Source organism: Dama dama, chromosome 11, assembly GCF_033118175.1.
Source record: "Dama dama isolate Ldn47 chromosome 11, ASM3311817v1, whole genome shotgun sequence".
NCBI classification, from domain to species: Eukaryota; Metazoa; Chordata; class Mammalia; order Artiodactyla; family Cervidae; genus Dama; species Dama dama.
Window position 1 is genome coordinate 66,046,583 of NC_083691.1, and position 19,856 is coordinate 66,066,438.

At 33.5% G+C, this 19,856-nt stretch overlaps 1 protein-coding gene across 2 annotated transcripts in view; it reads left to right on the plus strand.

Annotated features, from left to right (window-relative positions):
- Nucleotides 1-19,856, plus strand: part of PNPT1 (polyribonucleotide nucleotidyltransferase 1) — a 42,569-nt gene extending 22,713 nt beyond the window's left edge. For both annotated transcript variants that reach the window (XM_061155412.1, XM_061155413.1), the window contains exons 14-28: nucleotides 2,702-2,772; nucleotides 4,734-4,770; nucleotides 6,700-6,766; nucleotides 6,856-6,945; nucleotides 8,146-8,199; nucleotides 12,621-12,727; nucleotides 13,185-13,256; nucleotides 13,341-13,404; nucleotides 13,723-13,806; nucleotides 14,143-14,226; nucleotides 14,967-15,073; nucleotides 15,164-15,219; nucleotides 16,717-16,795; nucleotides 18,307-18,354; nucleotides 19,575-19,856. In XM_061155412.1, the coding sequence (XP_061011395.1) occupies nucleotides 2,702-2,772; nucleotides 4,734-4,770; nucleotides 6,700-6,766; nucleotides 6,856-6,945; nucleotides 8,146-8,199; nucleotides 12,621-12,727; nucleotides 13,185-13,256; nucleotides 13,341-13,404; nucleotides 13,723-13,806; nucleotides 14,143-14,226; nucleotides 14,967-15,073; nucleotides 15,164-15,219; nucleotides 16,717-16,795; nucleotides 18,307-18,354; nucleotides 19,575-19,733 (1,179 nt within the window). In that variant the 3' untranslated portion in view covers nucleotides 19,734-19,856. The remainder of the gene's footprint in view (nucleotides 1-2,701; nucleotides 2,773-4,733; nucleotides 4,771-6,699; nucleotides 6,767-6,855; nucleotides 6,946-8,145; nucleotides 8,200-12,620; nucleotides 12,728-13,184; nucleotides 13,257-13,340; nucleotides 13,405-13,722; nucleotides 13,807-14,142; nucleotides 14,227-14,966; nucleotides 15,074-15,163; nucleotides 15,220-16,716; nucleotides 16,796-18,306; nucleotides 18,355-19,574) is intronic.

Genomic DNA, 19,856 nt, shown 5'->3' on the forward strand with positions numbered 1-19,856 from the left:
AGCATCAACTACAATGTGACACCAAGATAAGAAGGGAGTAAATGCTGTTGGAAAAGTGGTGCTGATACACCTGCTTGACACAGGTTTGCCACAAACCTTCAGCCTGCTTTTAAAAAAATCATTATTGGCAAATAATTAAAAAGTTAAACACAGTACAGTGAAGTACAGTAAAATGAGACATGCCTATATATGTCTACAGTGAGCCTAAAATCTTTAGTTTTGAGATCTTCTTTAAGAAATCCTTACTCCAAAGGCATAGAATTATGCACCTACTGTTAACTTTCTAGTTTTAGCTATATCTGCCTTGGAGTTTATTCCTATACATGGTGTGAGGTAAAAACCCTCCAGAATGAGTCAGTTTTGCAACAGTGTTTACTAAAAATTCATTTTTTCCCATTAATTTGTAGTCACCTTATCATATTGAAAATGTACATTTTTGAACTATACACTCTGTTCCATTGTTTGTGAGTTCCCTGGGCCAGTGTCAAACTGCTTTAATTATTATAGTTGGGAGATATATTTTAATACCTGAGGGACAAAACCTCCCTTTTTATTCTTCCTTCCCTCCCTCCCAAAATTGTCTTAGCTATTCTAGTACCTTTGTTCCTTCATTTAAGTCAGTGATTTAGATTGGCTTTACACTGACTTTATGGAATGAGTAAAAAATGATATTTTTACAATTTCAATCAGTCTTTCAATAAATATAATCTGTCTTCTTTGATTTGTGTTTTCTTTTATGCCTTTTAGTAAAAGTTTATTATTTTTATTTTTTTGGCCATGCAGAGTCGCTTGAGGGATCTTAGTTCCCTAACCACGGACTGAACCTGAGCCCTCGCTATGAGAGTGTGGTGTCCTATCCACTGGACCACCAGGGAATTCCCAAAAGTTAAAATAAATAGCTCCATTAAGATATTTTGTATACTTTTGTTAACCATTCTGACAATCTTTGCCTTTTAACTGGAGTGTTTTGTTCATTAATGTTCAGTTTAATTATTAATTGAATTTAGTCTGTCATTTTATTATTTGTTTTTTGTCTAGCCTCTTTTTTTTTCTATTCCTTCTGCCTTCTTTTTGGATTAATTTAATATTTTTTAAGATCTCCATTTTAATTTGTGTATTTGCTTTTTAGCTACACTTCTATATTATTTTATATGGTTACTATTAGAGAATATGGTATGCATCCTTAACTTTTCATAGTCTTTTTACAGTTTATTTTTCCCACTTCACACAAAATGAGTAAAGTGCAACCATTTAGGTATATTTGCCCCTTATTCTATCCTTTATGCTGTATTTACTTCAGGAGTTATATCTACGTGTGTTACAACTCTACAAGGCAACATTATGACCTTTATTTTAAACAATTATGTTTTTTTTTCCCCCATTGGATCTTCAGGAAGAAATAAAACCCATCAGAAATGTCAAATATGTGCGTCAATATAAAAGTCTATCTTTTTTTTCTTTAAATACATAGTTGTTTAACAATTGTTTAAAATAACAATTATGTATACATAATTGTTTAACAATTGTTTAAATTGTTATTGTTTAAAATAACAATTATGTATACATAATTGTTTAACAATTTAATCTTTTTACAAAGAATCTTTTTGCCAGAATATAGATTCTGGGTTGATATCTTTTAGCACTCAAAGAAATGGCCTGTTCCTCTTTGTTTTCCTTTTTCTGATGAGAAGTCAGGATTCATTCATTTATCATTGTCCCTGTAATTTATTGTTTTGTCTGGGTGCTTTCAGGGTTTTCCTTGTCTTTGGTTTTCAGCAGCATGACTATGACAAGTGTGGTTTTCTTTTATTTATCCTACTAAGAGTTTCCTGAGCTTTAAACCTGTAACTTTGAATCTTTCATCAAACTTGAGAAATTTCAGCTGTAATTTCTTCAAATATTTTTTCTATCTCATTCTCACTTTTCTCTCATTCTGGGATTGCCAGTACATATGTTTAGGCCTTTTGATATTGTCCCATATGTCCTGGAGGTTGTGTTGTTTTTTTCCCCGCTTTTTGTTCTATAAGTTGGGCAGTTTCTTCTAATCCTTGCTCATATTCACTGACTCTTGCATTATCTTATTTTTCAGTTCTAGAATTTCTATTGGTTCTTTTTTATGTCCTTGAATATAATTATAGTAGCTATTGAAAATCTTTTGTCTTTTAATCCAACATCTGAATCCACTCAGGATCTGTCTCTATTCATTGTCTTTTCTTTTAAGAATGGGCCCCTATTTTCTCTTTTCTTATAGATTGTATCCTGGATGTTGTGAATGATACAGTGTAGGGTCTCTGGATTATATTATATCCCTTCAGTCTTCTTAGATTGGCTTTTTCTTTTTTCCAGTTTTAAGCAGGAAGTTAGTTTTATTGGCTGAACTTTTATTGAGGATTCCTTTATGGGCAGGTTTATAAATACTCTTCTTCTTGTCCTCCTCCCCCAGCACTCCTAATACCTTTCGTATGTAGTCTGTGTGATATTAGACATCTGGATTTCTTAGATTTACATATAATGTTTATATGTAAATTATATAATTTCTGGTGTTTACTGTACCTTGAATAAATGTTTATTGTACCTTGGCAAGCTTTGAATAGAATGTACTTATTTCTTTAAAAGCTAAATGAGTTTTTCACATGTTTTTCATTTTCATCTTTGTTGTTAGTAAATTAAAGCCTGAAGAATTTCATTTTTTCTTTTTTAGGTGCTTTGTACTGTTACATTTGATTCATTAGAATCTAATTTTAAGTCAGACCGAATTATAACAGCTATAAAGTAAGTTATGTTTCCTGGTTATGATGTTACAATATATAACTCATGTGGCATATTATCATTATTTCTTAAAATCGTATCTCTATACTTAATTTTTCTGTTTATTACATAAGTGATTGCAAGGGTTTTTTTTGTGCTATATTTGTCTCCTAACTTACTTATTCAAACAAAGTATTTAATTCTCTAGCATGGGTACATTTAGTTTATTCTCTTATCTCTAGAATCATTACTCTGGATAGATTTTTCTATTAACAATAAGTAAGAATCCCAGTTCCCAAAAAGAATCTGGAAGTTGTTAAATTAAAAAAACTGATCTAATTCTAAGGTACATTGGAACTTATGTTTTTAAAAACACTTGGTTCTCCTCCTCTGTTCCTAAAAAGTCAGCAGTAAAATCATGTTGATCAATTTTGTATGATCAGAATCTATATTACAGTCCTCACCAACATTTCTGCCGCAGAGTTCTGAACTCAGAGCCACCAATTTTCCTCAGTGCCTAACAGGGTTGCTTCCCTTTCCTTTGTTAAGGGTCTCAAATGACCAAAGCACTACCTCCCATTTTCTGCTTCCCAACTGATGAAGATAATCCCTAGTACCTTCAAGATTGTTGTTGCTTAGTCACCATGTCGTGTCCAACTCTTTGGTGATCCTATGAACTGTAGCCCACTAGGCTCCTTTGTCCATGGGATTTCCCAGGCAAGAATATTGGAGTAGGTTGCTGTTTCCTTCTCCAGGGGATCTTCTTGACCCAGGGATCGAACACATATGTCTTTGTGTCTCCTGCCTTGGCAGGCAGATTTTTTTTTTTACCACTGAGCCATCAGGGATGCCCATCTTTAAGACAGCATCACTAATTATTTTTCATGTACCTAATAAAAATAACAATGCAGCTGTATGTATAAGACTTGAATGTTCATCATAATTATGATTCTTTGTGGCGGGGGAGCTCTTAAACTTCTGTATTTTAAATTCCCACCTAGGCCAAAACTTGGTTGCCCTGCTCTTCTTCATACTGACTCCCTTCTTCTAGGAGGCAACACAGCCTCATAAGTGTGTGTACTGGGTTTGGCCAGGGTACCTCTCTACGTTCTAGTCCCAGGTCTATAACCTCTGTAAGTGAGGTGGTACATATCACACATCTATGCTGGTCTTTTGTCTTCTCACCTTATGAAGTGCAGGTACTTGGCTAATGATCCCTAGGCTCCTCTATAGCCCCCTAAATCTATGATTCCTTTAATCTTCTGGAGGTGTCTTGTTTTCAAGTTTCTTTCCAAAAGGCTGTAATTTATGGTTGTGCAGATCCAGCCCTGGCTTAAGACTTTCTAAATCCTCTGTACAGAGAAGTGCCTTTTGTAATCCCACTCAAAGGGAACACTGCTTGTGCCAAGAACCTGTGTATGCCTGTCTTTTCCTCAATTAAAAAAAGTTGGTTTCCTGCTTCCAGAAATTTTTTCTTCTCATCTTTATTCTCCCCAATGTTGTACATTCAGTAACAGTTCTCTTCGCAATCTTTTCAAACCCTGAAAAAAATCTTTGCCTGTCAGATCCTCTGATTATTCTGTCATTTCAGTTATTGATTTTCATTTCACGTTTGTCTTAGAAGATCATAACTGAGATTTAAATGATATATATATAACATTTAGGATTCTCACTAGTTATTAATGCTTTAAAATGTGTCTGCTGTCTTAGTATTTTAAGTCTGGATATCTAAGTCTTTATTTGAAGCAAAATTGTTTTCTTAATCTGTGTAGAATTCATTCAAAAGCCCTAACCTTGGGGGGGGGGGGGGCGTGAAACACAACTGTCTCTGACATTCATCCTTCTAATTCTTCTGGTATTTAATTTCAGACCAATTCTCCTTAATAACCAATTGTTTTTTTAAATTCACTTACATCTTTTTTCATTGTTTATTGAATAAATTTATATCTGCATGATGTCTTTAATATTATGCTTTTTGTTTGTAGTGGGATAAAAGATAAAAATTTCATGCTGCACTATGAGGTAAGGTGAATTTTTCCCCAGTATTTTATTTTGAAAGATTTTACAGTACATAACCTTTATATCCACTACCTAGGTTCCTGCCATTAACATTTTACTATGCCAGTTTTATTATATATCTGTTAAGGTTTGGGCACTTATTTTAATGCTTATAGAGGGATTTAGAGAGTAGAGAGACAATACCTTTCCAACCAACAACATCCTGTTCTGAGTCAATACAGAAAGGCTAAAGTATAGTAGACAATATTGTATTAGTCAAGAAAGAGTTGTAACTGTTCACATGTATGTCCAACAAGTGGGGCTTTTCAAATACTTCACCTGGCAAATCACCATCTCCCTTTAGTTCATTTAAATGTTCATATTTTTACTCATTTGCTTAGCAGCAAAAGAACTGAGGTATTTAATGTTAAATTATTTTATGTATGACATCAGTACATGCAATGAGTTTTTGATTAGCTTTTCTAAGGGACCAGCCATGACACAACCATATAGCACTCTAATACTAGTATTTGAAGCACACAGTTTGGGAGACTAGTGTGCAGCAGCAGGCCTTCTGAGTGGCTGTTGCTGGCTACCCAGAATCCCAGCATTCAATTTTGTTGAATCTGCTATAGCTAATAGGAGAATATTTCATGTAGAAAATATATGCTAGAGAATATCTAAACCTGGAGATTTTCACAGGTTTTAAATCCCTAATATCCTGTTTGGGATATATACAGATGCTAGAGAAGCCAGAGAGGAATTATAATTGATAAGGCAAATCTTAGGTCAAGAACTGAAGAGCACATGGCAGTCTTTAAAAAAAATCTTTATAAAGTCTTTAAAAAGGGCACCTGCAAAAAATACAGTTCTAGCTGATAATTGGGAAAAGAGGTGAGGGCAGAGGCAGGAGAAAGATAGGGGCTGTATTGCTATTTTATTTCATTTTCTTTTTTTTAATCTTTTTATCATAAAATACAGATACTGAAAACCATATAAAACAAAGGATGACTTAATGAGTTTTCATAAGACAGACATCCTTGTAACTACCACCAAAGTCATAGAATAGAAGGTGTCCAGTCAGTCCTTCCATGTTTTTCATCCCAGTCTTAAAAGCCTTCTTTCCCTAAAAGTAACTACTATTCTAAGTTTTATATTAATAGTAATCACTTCCTTGGGTTTCTGTCACACATCCCTAAATACAACAGTGTAGTCTCATCCTTTTTTTTTTTTAATTTGATATTCTTTAAGTCTCTTTTAATCTATAGGTCTCTCCTCCATCATATTCTTTTCTTTACAGTCTTTCTGTTGAACTCCCAGAGCCATCTGACCTGTAGTATTCCCCACAGCCTGGGGGCTGATGGCACTCATGGTATACAGTTCAGTGGTCTGTCTCCTGCAAATTGACCACTAGATCTAGAGGCTTTATCAGATTCATGTTCCATCTCTCTTTTTAAAAAGTATTTAGTTAAAGTAAGTGGAATTCCAGATTTTTACAGGAATTTTTCAGTTTTTTAAATAACTACATCTAGTTTACATTCTTTTAAGACAGTATATCAATCAAATAAAATAGTTTGCAACTCTTGGCTAAAGTAATACCCTTATTGGAAAAGATCTGTTTCCTTAATGTGCATTTTTTAATGTATATTTCTTGTATTATAAAAATATAGTATTTTGTTATTGTTAACAATTTAAATATTACAGAAGTTTGAGTTGTAAATCCTCATAACCATCCATTTCCTACCCCAGGTCATATAAACACTAGAAATACCTACTTTTAGCAATTTGGTATATGTCTTAGGGTCCAGACATTTTCTGTGTGTATGAGTGTACTTTTTTCGTTTTTTTTTTAACAAATATGGGATTCTATTTATATTTGTAACTTATTTATATATATGGGATATCTTTCCATGTCAATTGTATTAGTACGTGCTTTTTGTTTGTTTTTTTAAGTTTCCTCCCTATGCAACTAATGAAATTGGCAAAGTTACTGGTGTAAATAGAAGAGAACTTGGGCATGGTAAGTACAAATCTCTGTATGTACATGATTTTACTAAAGAGACTTAACTTATTTTTTTTTTTGGCTCATTATTTTCTGTTCTGATTTAGGTGCTCTTGCTGAGAGAGCTCTGTATCCTGTTATTCCTAAAGATTTTCCTTTCACCATAAGAGTCACATCGGAAGTACTAGAGTCAAATGGTATGGTTTTGAAATATTTTTCCTATTGAAAAAGAATGGACTCCCTGTTAAGAGTTTTAACTTTTCATAAGTAATGTTTCATTATGTTTATTAGTACCCAAAACCACTGCAAGAGAAAAATATGTTTAATCATATACTTGTCTGAATCTCTGTTCTTACCTAATGATATGCTTTGAAAACAATATAATTTAAAAAAAAATGTTTATCTTTGTATCTCTTTTACAGCAGATCCAGTTTTGGTTATTTGTTTCCTTATTTTTATAAACAAACCATAGAGCAAGGCCAGCTTGGAAAGAGGAACGGAGGAAAACATAGAGAACCGTTAAGCAGGGGACACTTGTCATGTATCACAGATATAAGAATATATTACCAAAAAAAAGAATATATTACAGAGAAAGGCTGGGTTTAAAAAGCCAAATTTATTTTTTTATTTTTTCAAAAGAATTATCTTTTTTTTTTCTTTTTTGCCATGCCATGCAGCTTGTGGGATTTTAGTTCTTCTAGATCCCCAAGCCAGGGATTTAACCTAGGCCCTTGGCAGTGAGAGCACAGAGTCCTAACCACTGAGTACTGCCTGGAAATTCCCAACAGTCAAATTTAAACTGAAACTCGGTCGCAGGTCAAGGTAAGGTAGCATAATCATTAAATGCAGAAAGGGCACAGGATTCTCAAACATGTAGCCTACCTAGATCAGATGGTTATAGATATTTTGTAAAAAGCTCAAAATTTAAACTAGGACTTCCAGTTCTTTACTGGGTGTGATTAGGCTATAGCTTATGGCCCAGTGAGAGAGCTAGAGCCCTGTATTTTTAACTGCCTCCTAGTTAAGCAACAAAAGAGGCATGCTGGTTTTTCTGGTAGTTTCCTAGAAACAGAATCTCTAGTACTGCTGTCCAATAGAACTTTCTGTGGTGACAGAAATTCTCTATCTGTGCTGTGCTAAATTCAGCTAAGGGACTGAATTTATTTCAGATAATTTAAATTTAGCCACACATTGTTAATGGCTGTCACACTATCTGTGCAGCTCTGTAGTCTGTGGTTTAGGAAAGCTTGCCTTAAGTGCTTTTAAAAAGAAGGAAGGAAAGAATATTGAATATTTAAATTATAAATGAGTAATTGTAAGGAAATAACTAACAGTAGCAATTTTCTACATTTAACAAAAATCCATATTAAAGCAAGTATTTTCCTTTGTTTTTATAGGATCATCTTCTATGGCATCTGCATGTGGTGGAAGTTTAGCATTAATGGATGCAGGTAAAAGAATTATGTCTCAAAACTACCAAAGCTTATTTATATAAATAGACTTAATCAGTAATAAAATATAGGATTTTTTAAAACTGTATTTTAGCAAGACTTGAAGAAGTCAGATTACCAAACCAGGCCAGAATAAAGATAATTAAAAAGCACAGTTTTAACTACAGATATCGGCTGAAATTCTTATTCTTGGCTAAAAGTAATAAATTGAAATTATTTATTTGGTGACCCCTTGGGCTTTTGAGAGCTCTGCAATTGATACCATTCACTAAGGAAGGTTGGCTTAGCAAGCACAAGTATTAGGACCCATAAAGGAAAATGATTTATGTAATCTTTCAGTCGTTTTAAGCAAACCCTGGGAAGAACGCCACTCATAGAAGAGTACACAGAACTTTAGGAAGGAAGACTGCAAGTGGTTCAGTATAATCTCTGGATCTGAAACACCAAAAAGGAAAGAGGTAGCATGTTAAGAGACTCTGAAAACAGTATCTGCCAGTTACCAGTGATGCTATTTAAAAAGAAAGAGAAGAGGAACCTAAATCAAAGAGGCCACACACAGAGTTCCCTATAAGTTCTCACATTTACAGTACAGAAAAGGAGAAAGAAAGAAAGGATGATATAATGAAGAATGAAATGAAAGAATGGTATAAATGTATAATGTGTATTCAATCACTCAGTCATGTCCGACTCTGCAACCCCATGAATCGTATGTAGCCCACCACGCTCCTCTGTCCATGGAATTTTCCCAGCAAGAATACTGGAATGGATTGCCATTTCCTTCTCAGGGGATCTTCCCGACCCAGGGATTGACCCCACGTCTCCTGCATTGATAGGTGGATTCTTTACCACTGACCCACCATGATACTATTATCTAAAAACCTTAAAACAAGGCAAAGTAAAAAAAGCTAAAAGCAGTTAAAGACACTTTTCTAGTTCTGTTCAGTGGAAGGAAAACATAACCTGATATTTAAGGTAGCTGGTTAAAATACCATTTCTATTTTCACCTTCATATATTAATTCAACAAATTTTTATTATATGCTGACTCTGTGCCAAGCACTGATCTAAACTCTTGGGACTTGGTGGTGAACAAAAGAAATTCTCTGTCTCATGCAGCTTGCATTCATTACTCTTACAGTCTCATATTGGAAAACACAGAACACATCCTGAAAAAGGTGAACTGACAGATAAAAGATCACAAGAGAGTCTTTATCTGCTCTAAATGAATTCAGATCTTCAGGTCTAGACAGAAACTCATCCTAAGTAATGAGAATTTCAGGATAAGATAGCTGAACCAGTTTGGCAGTATTAGAGAAATCATGGAGGTTAGTATATCAAAGAAACAAAGAATTCTTACTTTTGAAAGATATATGTATTTCCTGTAAAGTGTAATAACCCAGTGAACTTGACAGTGACCCTAGTGTATAAGTATTGTAACAAGGAGGTAGAGGAGAGTCACTCCAAGTAAGCCATGCCATAGAGCAGAGGGAGGATGCTGCTTGTACAGTGTATCTAGAGCTCAGCTTAGCAGTTTGTGACCTTGGCAGAAAAGGATGCAGAAACTGATAATGGGTGATAAGTATACCATTTATAACTACTTGAAGGGTGAGCAGCCGGAACTAGAATCTGATCAGTAGGTTGGAGAGAGTTCTGAAGTGGAGCTTGAAGATGCTCCATCCTAAACCTTGTCCTTAAAAACTGACTAAAAATGTTACTGAATTGACTAAGAACACTGGTCTGCCAATAAAAAAGATACTGATAAAAAGTAGTATGTGACTAATGTGTTATATGACAGTTTTGACCTCTTTAAAAAAATGTTAACATTAAAAAATAAGGAGCCAAATAGAAAAAGAAATTGACAAGAATGAATGTCAGATTCTGTGGGAAGAGCCAACAAATGGTATTCAATTCAAATATATGAGTGCTTGCAATGTCTTACATCAGACTCTACAGGGGTACCCAGTTTTTTAGAAGTTTACAGGAACAAAAACATAAAGATAGTAACACATCAAAGAGATAATACAAATATGTACAAGGCACAAATATGTACAATATGGATGAAGAACTAGGTTGAACATAATTGGCTTCATAGAGACAGCTACATTTCATTTGAATTTAAAGGTTGAATGGTTGTTGACCAGGCATATTAGCAATAAGGCCCATCTTTCATGTGAAAGGAGCATGTGCAAAGTTATGAAACAGTATAGTGTGTTTCTGAAATATATTTGAAAGGTGTGATGATGTAATACACTGGGACCATATTTCAAAGATCATTATTATACTAAGGAGTTTGAAATTTTCCCAACTTAGTATTCCGTGAAAAAGAGTACCACAGGATGTTGATTATTATATACTATGGAAAAAAATATGTTTACATGGGATTAAACAAGTTTGTTTAATATGGTTTAAATAAGCTTAAATAGGTTAATGTGAATATTGAATCTCTAGGAACAGGATATTTCCCAAATTTTTTTGGCCACAGAACTTACATAAAAAATTCCTGAAAGCAAGTAATGGGGAACATGAAGGATTTTATAGAGAAAAGTAGGATGATGTGAATCTGCTATTCTTTGGAGGGGTAGTTATTCCTAGCTTACATGATAGACCTAGGCGATGACATGGGAGAGAATAGGAGCTGGGGTAGGGGTAGGGGCGCTAAAAATCTGAAAACTGGACAGGGAAACTCTTGCCAGGGGAAGAAATAGTGTGGACTTGGACTAAAGAAGTAGCAATGGATATTTCAGTATTTGGAGGAAAGGACAGATTTTCTACAAAAAATATTTAGAGGATGAACCTCTAATCAGATTTTTGTGACTTGATTAAGATGAAGGAAGAGAGAAAGGAAGTGTTGATTCTAATATGTCATTGCTTTCAATCAAGACAGGGAATGCAGGAGAAAAGGGATTTATCAAGGGTGATTAAATTTTGAAATTTAAATTTTTCTATTTATTTACATATTTAAGATATATTAGGGACATTTAGCTGGCAATATCCAGCAAGCATATGGGTTGTACAGATCTAGGTTTATCAGAGAGAACTAGGTAGGAGGGATAGATTTTAAGTCATCAACATTATAGATGATAGTTAAAACTGTTGGCATAAAGAATATGAAATGAGGTCCCTACCGCATTCCTTTATGCCATGTAAGTTTCAAGTGATTAAAAATTTAAATTTCCTTTTAAAAAATTAAACAAGATTTTATGAAACTCTTGGACAGAAAAAAATAAAGCCTTTCTAGGGAATTCCCTGGCCATCCAGTGGCCACTCAGTGCTTTCACTACAGTGGCCTGGATTCAACCCCTGGTTGGGGAACTAAGATCCCACAAGCCGTGAAGTGTAGCCAAAAAAAATTTAAAAAAAAAAAACAACCTTTCTAAGCAAAATCCAGGAACTATGATTACATAGAAAATCCTATACAGGAAAAAACACATGAAAATCAACAGACTAAAAAATAATATTTTATCATGTATTTCATATTTGTATTTTATTTACTGTAACAGACTATATATTTAACAAAGATCTGTCCATATTAAAAACTCTTACAAATCAATAACAAAAGACTAACCATGTAAGAAAATGGCTGAAGGCCATGAAGAGCCAGTTCACAGAGAAAGAAATATAAATGGTTTTAAAACATTTTTTAAAAGTTCAACTTCTCTCATAAAAACAGAAATCAAGTTAAAAAGAGTAAGTTACCATCTTTATCATTCAGATGGCAAAGGTCAAAAGATTTAACAAAAATTAACAAGAATGTAGAGTAGCAGGGAGCATCATATACTGCTGGTAAAAGTATAAACTACTACACACTGTGGAAGACAGTTTGACATTGTAAGAAATGTAAATCCACACCCGCTTCAACTCAGTAACCCCACTTCTTATAAGCACATACAGGGAGTGCTCTGCAGCTATTCAAAAGAATAAGATAAAGAAAAGATTAGACTCACATTTAGATTCCTTGGGTATAATTTTTGGGAGGATCCACAAAACCTAATGGTGCTGTCACGGGGAAGTGGATTGAAGGACTCAGGCTAAAAAGATTTATCAAATACATGATTATTTTTTCAAAAGAAAAAGAAGGCTCCAAAAGCAAAGCACAAAGAAATGGATTAGTTTAAAAGTTAAGTTTGCCATTATTAGAGAAGTTTTTGTTGAGAACAAAGAATTATGTTAAAGGACTTTTATTATATATTTAAGAAGAAATGAGGCAGGCAGATGATTTATTAAGGCTTCCATGGCAGCTCAGCTGGTAAAGGATCTGCCTGCAATGTGGGAGACCTGGGTTTGATCCCTGGGTTGGGAAGATCCCCTGGAGAAGGGAAAGGGTACCCACTCAGTATTCTGAATAAAGGTCAACAGAACGATGAATAACCTATGTTCGGCTGGTACATACACATTGTACACAAGTTCTTTTTCTCAATTACAGGAGTTCCAATTTCATCTGCTGTGGCAGGTGTGGCAATAGGATTGGTCACCAAAAACAATCCTGACAAAGGTGAAATAGAAGACTATCGTTTGCTGACAGATATTCTGGCAAGTATATTCACATTTTCAAATGTTTAATGGTGAAGATTATACACACTTTATAACAAAGTGCTTAGAAGAATGCTAGTGCTAGAAAAATGTCCGTGTTCTTACTTTCCTCCTGCATATCTGCCTTGGATTTTATAGGATGTGAGTTAAAAACAAATATTACAGTATGAGTATTCATATTAGCTCACTTTAGGATGATTATAAATTAGTCCTTATGCATTTATGGGACATTATCTAAAAATAAACTGATTTTCTGATGAAATATATGTAACTTAAAACACCATATTTTTTTGTATTTAATACATGAGTTTATTTTATTAATATGTGAAATATATATGTTCTAAAGGGCATAGTTTACTTATAAAGCTATTTTTAAAAATTCCTCTACAGTGACTATGGATGAATTTTACTTTTGTTTAAAACTATTACTATATCTTAATTTTTTAAATTGTTTAAGGGGATTGAAGATTACCATGGTGACATGGATTTCAAAATAGCTGGCACTTCTAAAGGAATAACTGCATTGCAGGTATTTTAGAACCTATTTTATTTTTAAATACTTAATTATATCAGAAATCAATATTTATATAGTTTTTTGACTTTTCCATATTAGGCTGACATCAAATTACCTGGGATACCAATAAAAATTGTAATGGAAGCCATTCAGCAAGCCTCAGGTACACCAAGCCAGTATGCCTGATTCTTCTTTCATCACTATGTGTTAAATGTGAATTATAATTCCCATTAGGTGTATTATTTAAAATAGGCTTATTCTAAAACACTGCTTTAGAAAATGAAATTTAACGTAATAACCTAAGCCAAGAAGTATTAAGTTACTAGGTACATGACTATCACCAAAGTGGATGACCAGTGAAAATTCAGTCTTTACAAATTGACTCCCCAAGATAGGATTTATGGAGAGGGGAATACAAATAGAATTTTTAAGGTAATTGAGATGCAAAGAACTTTGATTATTATGTTTTTATTTCTTCTAGTGGCAAAAAAGGAGATATTACAGATAATGAACAAAACTATTTCAAAACCTCGAGCATCTAGAAAAGAAAATGGACCTGTTGTAGGTAATACATTAAAATTATTGATTTGATAAGGTAAACATTATTATATGGAAGTACACTGCTATGTAAAACTTTTTTAATTCATACACAAAACAAAACAATTTAAATGCTTTTGTAGTTAAAATACTTTAAATTTGAGGGGATAATCTGAAACATAAGAACTTTTTTAGTCACATAGTAAACTGTTTTTCTGTTTCATACTAAAATATTTCTACGTGTGTCTTATCCAAGTCTTGACTGACCAGTACATTTCTAGGTTCATAAGTACATACATATATATATATATTCATGAATGAATGAATGTGAATTATTTCTATTTTTGTCTATGCTGCATTTCAGAAACTGTTCAGGTTCCGTTATCAAAACGAGCAAAATTTGTTGGACCAGGTGGATATCATTTAAAAAAACTTCAGGCTGAAACAGGTAAGAGTCGTATGATGTTTGGGATTTTTTATTTAGGTCATATAGGTTTGCCATTACATTTCTACTGTGTTTCTCCAAAAATATGTTTGAGAAATGTAACGTTGACATTTCAATGAGATGAGAAAAGGATGTAACATCGACATGTCTTTATTTCTGTGTATGCCTCTTAACTAGTAAACGATCATCTTTACTTATATTCAAGAAGCGTGGCTTAGAATTAATCCATTCTTCCTCAACATTTAAAAATCAGACATTTAGAAAAACTACTTTTTACGTTAGAAGAGTTTTCTTTAATTTTTCTTATTATGAGTTCTATTTTTCATTTAGTCTTATTTATTTAGACTCTTTTATTTCTTTAGAGAATATATGTGTAGAAGTAGTATGCTTTACTTTGCTTTTTTTTCTGGAATCAATGTTTTGGGATACCTAGTCACTTACCAGCTTTGAGGTTATAGAAGGAGCATAAGAAGTCAAGTAACCTTAGGCAGTTCTCAAGATTGAGAAATGACATGATTTCATCCCTCATCCATCCGACGACCACTCTAAAAAGAGGGAAAAAGAAGAAACGGTGAGGAATTAAAAGCACAGAACCAAAATTAGAACTTAAATGTTTTCTCCCACCAAGAAAGTAGGGACACTGGTTCACTATTGTATCCCCAGGGCCTGGCACAGTGTTAAGTCTTTTCTCCACTGGAATGAGCAAGTTAACTTCAATATGTAATAAATTATCTTTTTAAAAGGAGTCACTATCAGCCAGGTAGATGAAGAAACATTTTCTATCTTTGCACCAACACCTAGTGCCATGCATGAAGCAAGAGACTTCATTACTGATATCTGCAAAGATGATGTAAGTATTGAGCTTTTGATAGTTACTTTTTTTTTCTACCTTTTGTTACTGTTTTCTTTATGAATCTTATGGTTTATTTTGTACTTACAGCAAGAGCAGCAATTAGAATTTGGAGCAGTGTACACCGCCACAATAACTGAAATCAGGTAATATCAACTAAAATGCTGTGCTACTTTTTGTGTAAGATTTTATATTATAACCTCATATTAACTTCACATTTGCATTATTTATTTTGCAAGTATAAGGTGTTTAGATTATGTGTCAATTACCATATAATCATTATTCTTAAGATAAAATTTATTTTCTACACCAGTTTGTAGATTCTCATGAACATGGTTCTGTGATGATTATTATACTAATAGATTTTTCTGACTGAATTGCTTTCTTTAACCGAAGTTCCCACTCTTTTAATCTTCCATTAAACATATTTCCTTTCTCTTTGTACTTTTTTTCTTTTTGGTAGTTTCTTGTTGACTTGTTTTAAAGTTAGTATTAAATGCCTAAGTAGTACAATTTTTTAAATGCCAGTTTCAACCTCAACTCATTTTTTTTAGCTAAAAAGACTGAATTTTCTGAAGCAGAAAATTACCTTTTGGGGACTTCCCTTGTGGTCCAGTGGTTAAGACTACAGGCTTTCACTGCAGGGGGTGTGGGTTCGATCCCTGGTCAGGCAACTATGATCCCATATCCCCTCCCTCCCACCTCCCCACCAAAAGAAAGAAAATTCACTTAATAAGAAAAAGAAAAAAGAAATTATCAAATACAACATAATGTTCAAACTAATTGAAATGAATTATAAAAGACAGTGGAATAGTTTGTTTAATATCACAAGTGAAAACTAAGAAATTGCTGGCTTATTTTAGTAGGGTAAAGGAAAAAAGCTATCTTTTTTAATAAAATAGGTATCCCATTTTATCTAACCCGCTTCCTTAAATTTGGGCTTCCCTGATAGCTCAGTTGGTAAAGAATCCGCCTGCAATGCAGGAGACCCCAGTTCAATTCCTGGGCTGGGAAGATCCACTGGAGAAGGCATAGGCCACCCACTCCAGTATTCTTGGGCTTCCCTTGTGGTTCAGCTGGTAAAGAATTCGCCTGCAATGTCGGAGACCTGGGCTCAGTCCCTGGATTGGGAAGATCCCCTGGAGAAGGGAAAGGCTACTCCAGTATTCTGGCCTGGAGAATTCCATGGACTATATATAGTCCATGGGGTCGGAAAGAGTCAGACACGACTGAGCAACTTTGACTCGCTTCACTTCACTTCCTTAAATCACTACTTAACAGGTTGCTGATAATTCTACACTTACTTTAAAATATTTAAGGCCATTTCAAAAGCTTTTGGAAAATATTATGAAGAGAAATATAAAAGAATGTATATTCCAAAAGCTTTTCCCTACCTATTTTTCCTTTATCTTTTCTCTGTCCTTTGATCCGTAAGTATTTAAATACAATATGTATTTTCTGTTAGAAAAATAAGTATCCCACTTAGATAATCATACTTCTTATAGTTATAAAAAACATGTACTAGAGAGTGGTTTTTATGTGTTTTTTTACTTTGTTCTCCTGTGAAAACATAACCACAGTTTAATTATCTGTAGATAATAAAGTTCCTTATTATTCTAATCAGGCTTATTTCCTTACTATAGAGACACTGGAGTAATGGTTAAACTCTATCCAAATATGACTGCAGTACTACTCCACAACACACAACTTGATCAACGAAAGGTAAAAACAAGAAAGGCAGATTTGATTATTTTTTTAACTGCCTTAAAATAACCATAGTGAAATTACCTATGTTGATAAGGACTGTACACTTTGTCCACTACTAGACTAAATACAAAGACAAAACAAACAAGACAGAAATACTGCTTGACAAAAGGATTTACACTGTTTACCAGATAATGTTTCTCCTTCGATGATGGAGTAGAAACATTCTTGAATGTTTTGAGGTGGAACAGTTCTAGAATTAACACATAGCAATTTCTAAAAACATCTAGCTACAGCCCTGTTTTCCCAATTTTCCTGACTAGCCAGTCATGGAAAGATAATTCTTAGGATGTCCTTAATCTTTATTATAGTTCTATATTTGGAAGACTTAAGAATATGAAACTACTCAAGAATACTATGGGGCAGAGAAATAATAGGTGTTTTACCAAATATTAAAATATTATATAAAGCAATACAGGATAAAACAATGGATTACTGGCCCAGAAATGGACATCAAAAATCAGAAATAAACCCAGTGATGTGCATAAGAATATAATACATACTAAAAGTTGCATTTTTAGTTGAGAAACAAAGATTATTCAATAAATCATATTGGAATAGCCTGTTTTCATAAAACAAGATCTTTCCTCTTTTTATACCAAAGTCCTATTTGGATCAAGGAGTTAAATGTAAAAAAGAAAAAAATGTTTAAGGCAGTGAGGGCAGAAAAAGAAAATCTGGACATCCGGAAGGGTAAGGGTTGAGGCAGAACACTAGATGAAAATACAGATATTTTATTAATCTTGGAACTGGAAGAATCTTTTTCAGCATGATATCAAAGCCAAAAATGTAAATAAAGTGATAACATTTGACCCCATCATTTTTTAAAATTTTGGCAAAATTATAGTAAGTTTGAAAGACAAGCAACAATTTAAGGGAAAAAAAACACTTTAACATATGACAGAGGCTTCATATATGGAGGGCTTGTATAGACCAGTAAGAAAGATGAGTATCAATAGGAAAAATGAGCAAAGAACATGGAAAAATTGTTTTTTAAGCTGACCAAGATATTGTGTCAATAGCAATTTTTTTAAATGCAAGTAAAGCCAAGTTCCCATTTTTCAGCTTTTCAGATAGTTGAAAATTCCCAGTGTACATCAGAGTGTAAAGATAAAAATGGACTTACAGGAATGTAAATTAGGGCAAATTTTTGGAGTGTCTAGTAAAGGTACAAGTACTTTTGGACCTACGAGTCCCATCACATATAGGACGTTGTTCTGAAAAGATAAGAGTACATGAATATATAATCATTGTAAGACTGCAATTTATTTTTCCTCAGCATTTTATTTTGAAAATTTTTAAACCTACAGAAAAGTTGAAAAAATAATAGGCCAAATATTTATATACCTTGCCCCTAGATTCATAGATTAAACCAATAAAGCTATTTTCCACTTGGAAAAAAATGTGTACTACCATAGATAGTAGGTAGTTATGCATGACAACTAATAGATTAACATGTTGTCTTTCAGATTAAACATCCCAGTGCTTTAGGATTAGAAGTTGGCCAAGAAATTCAGGTACTTGTATTCATCGTTTTAGCCTTAAAGTTGTAAATTATACTTTAAGTTTCAATTATTTGTTTAATCAAATAAGCTGAAAGAATCAAATCTACATTTGTGGTTTATGTTATTTATATGCTGTCTTCTTTTTTAACTTCTTCCTTAAAACAGACTCATTAGGGATTTAGATACAATTCTTACCCTCAAAGAGCTTACAGGTTAGTTAGGACAATAGTCCCCCTTTAAAGCTTTTAAAAATACATGAGCAACTCAGTGATGGATATGTAGAATCAGTGATTCAGAGACAGGACATGAGAAACATGATAAGTAACTTTGAGGAGTTAAGACTTGAATTGCTTCAGTGTATACTGGTTGAGGCTGAAAGTTTTTAAGTTTGATGAAAGCCATGATGTCAGTTCTGGAATTTTGATAACAAAATTGACCTTTGTAATAGTCCTTATGAATAGATGAAAGAAGTGGTTGCCAGTCTGTTTTTTGGGTTTTTGTTTTTTTTTTTTGGCTACACTACATTCTGTTCCAGTAGTACCTAATACCTATGACCTGAGTGAAAACTAGACATAAGTTTATTCCCAATCTGTCATTCCATTATCCACAAAGCCTCCGGGGAAAAGTAAGAACTACAACATAATCTCTCTGTATGAGATTTTTTTTTTTAACATCAGAAGGAACTTAAAACTTAGCACATCTCCCCCTGACCTTCAGTGTCTAAGGTCAAGCCGAACAACCTTCAGCATGATAGATGGTCCTTTGAGTGTTAGTCTGAGTGACCTAAGCATAATCCTAAATAGATTGTAGCACAGTTAGGGTCAAGAAGCTCTTGTCTAGATTCATTCACCGTGCTTTTTACTGTTGTTCCATAATAGGGACAAACAAAAAGGCACAGATAAGTCTAACAGAAGATTATAATTGGGCAACTAAATATCCGTCTCTTTTCTCTTTTTATAATCACTACTTAAAAATATATATATATATAATCACTACTTAACCAAGTATTTATTAGCATATACCTCCAATTAGCACTGAGGTGTGGTTTCAGTGAACAAGTGAAAACTTTAATCATTGTCTTTTTGGACCAAGTATCTTTTAATTTGGGTATCAGTCAATGTGCTATAACTTATAAAGTATGTTGTTCAGTCACTCAGTCATCTCCAACTCTTTGCAACCCATGGACTGCAGCACGCCAGTATATTTAAAGTATATTTGTTTCTTTAAAACAGGTGAAATACTTTGGACGTGATCCAGCTGATGGAAGAATGAGGCTTTCTCGTAAAGTGCTCCAGTCTCCAGCTACAACTGTTGTCAAAACTTTAAATGACAGAAGTAGTATTGTAATGGGAGAATCTGTTTCACAGTCATCATCTAATTCTTCCCGGTGATTTTTTTTAAGAATTCTAGAGTGATATTCTATATTCTATAGAGCAAAATTTCAGTAGCATCTTCTAACATGTAGATTTATATATAATATAAATATATTCTAATGATTTGTATGAAAATGCTCA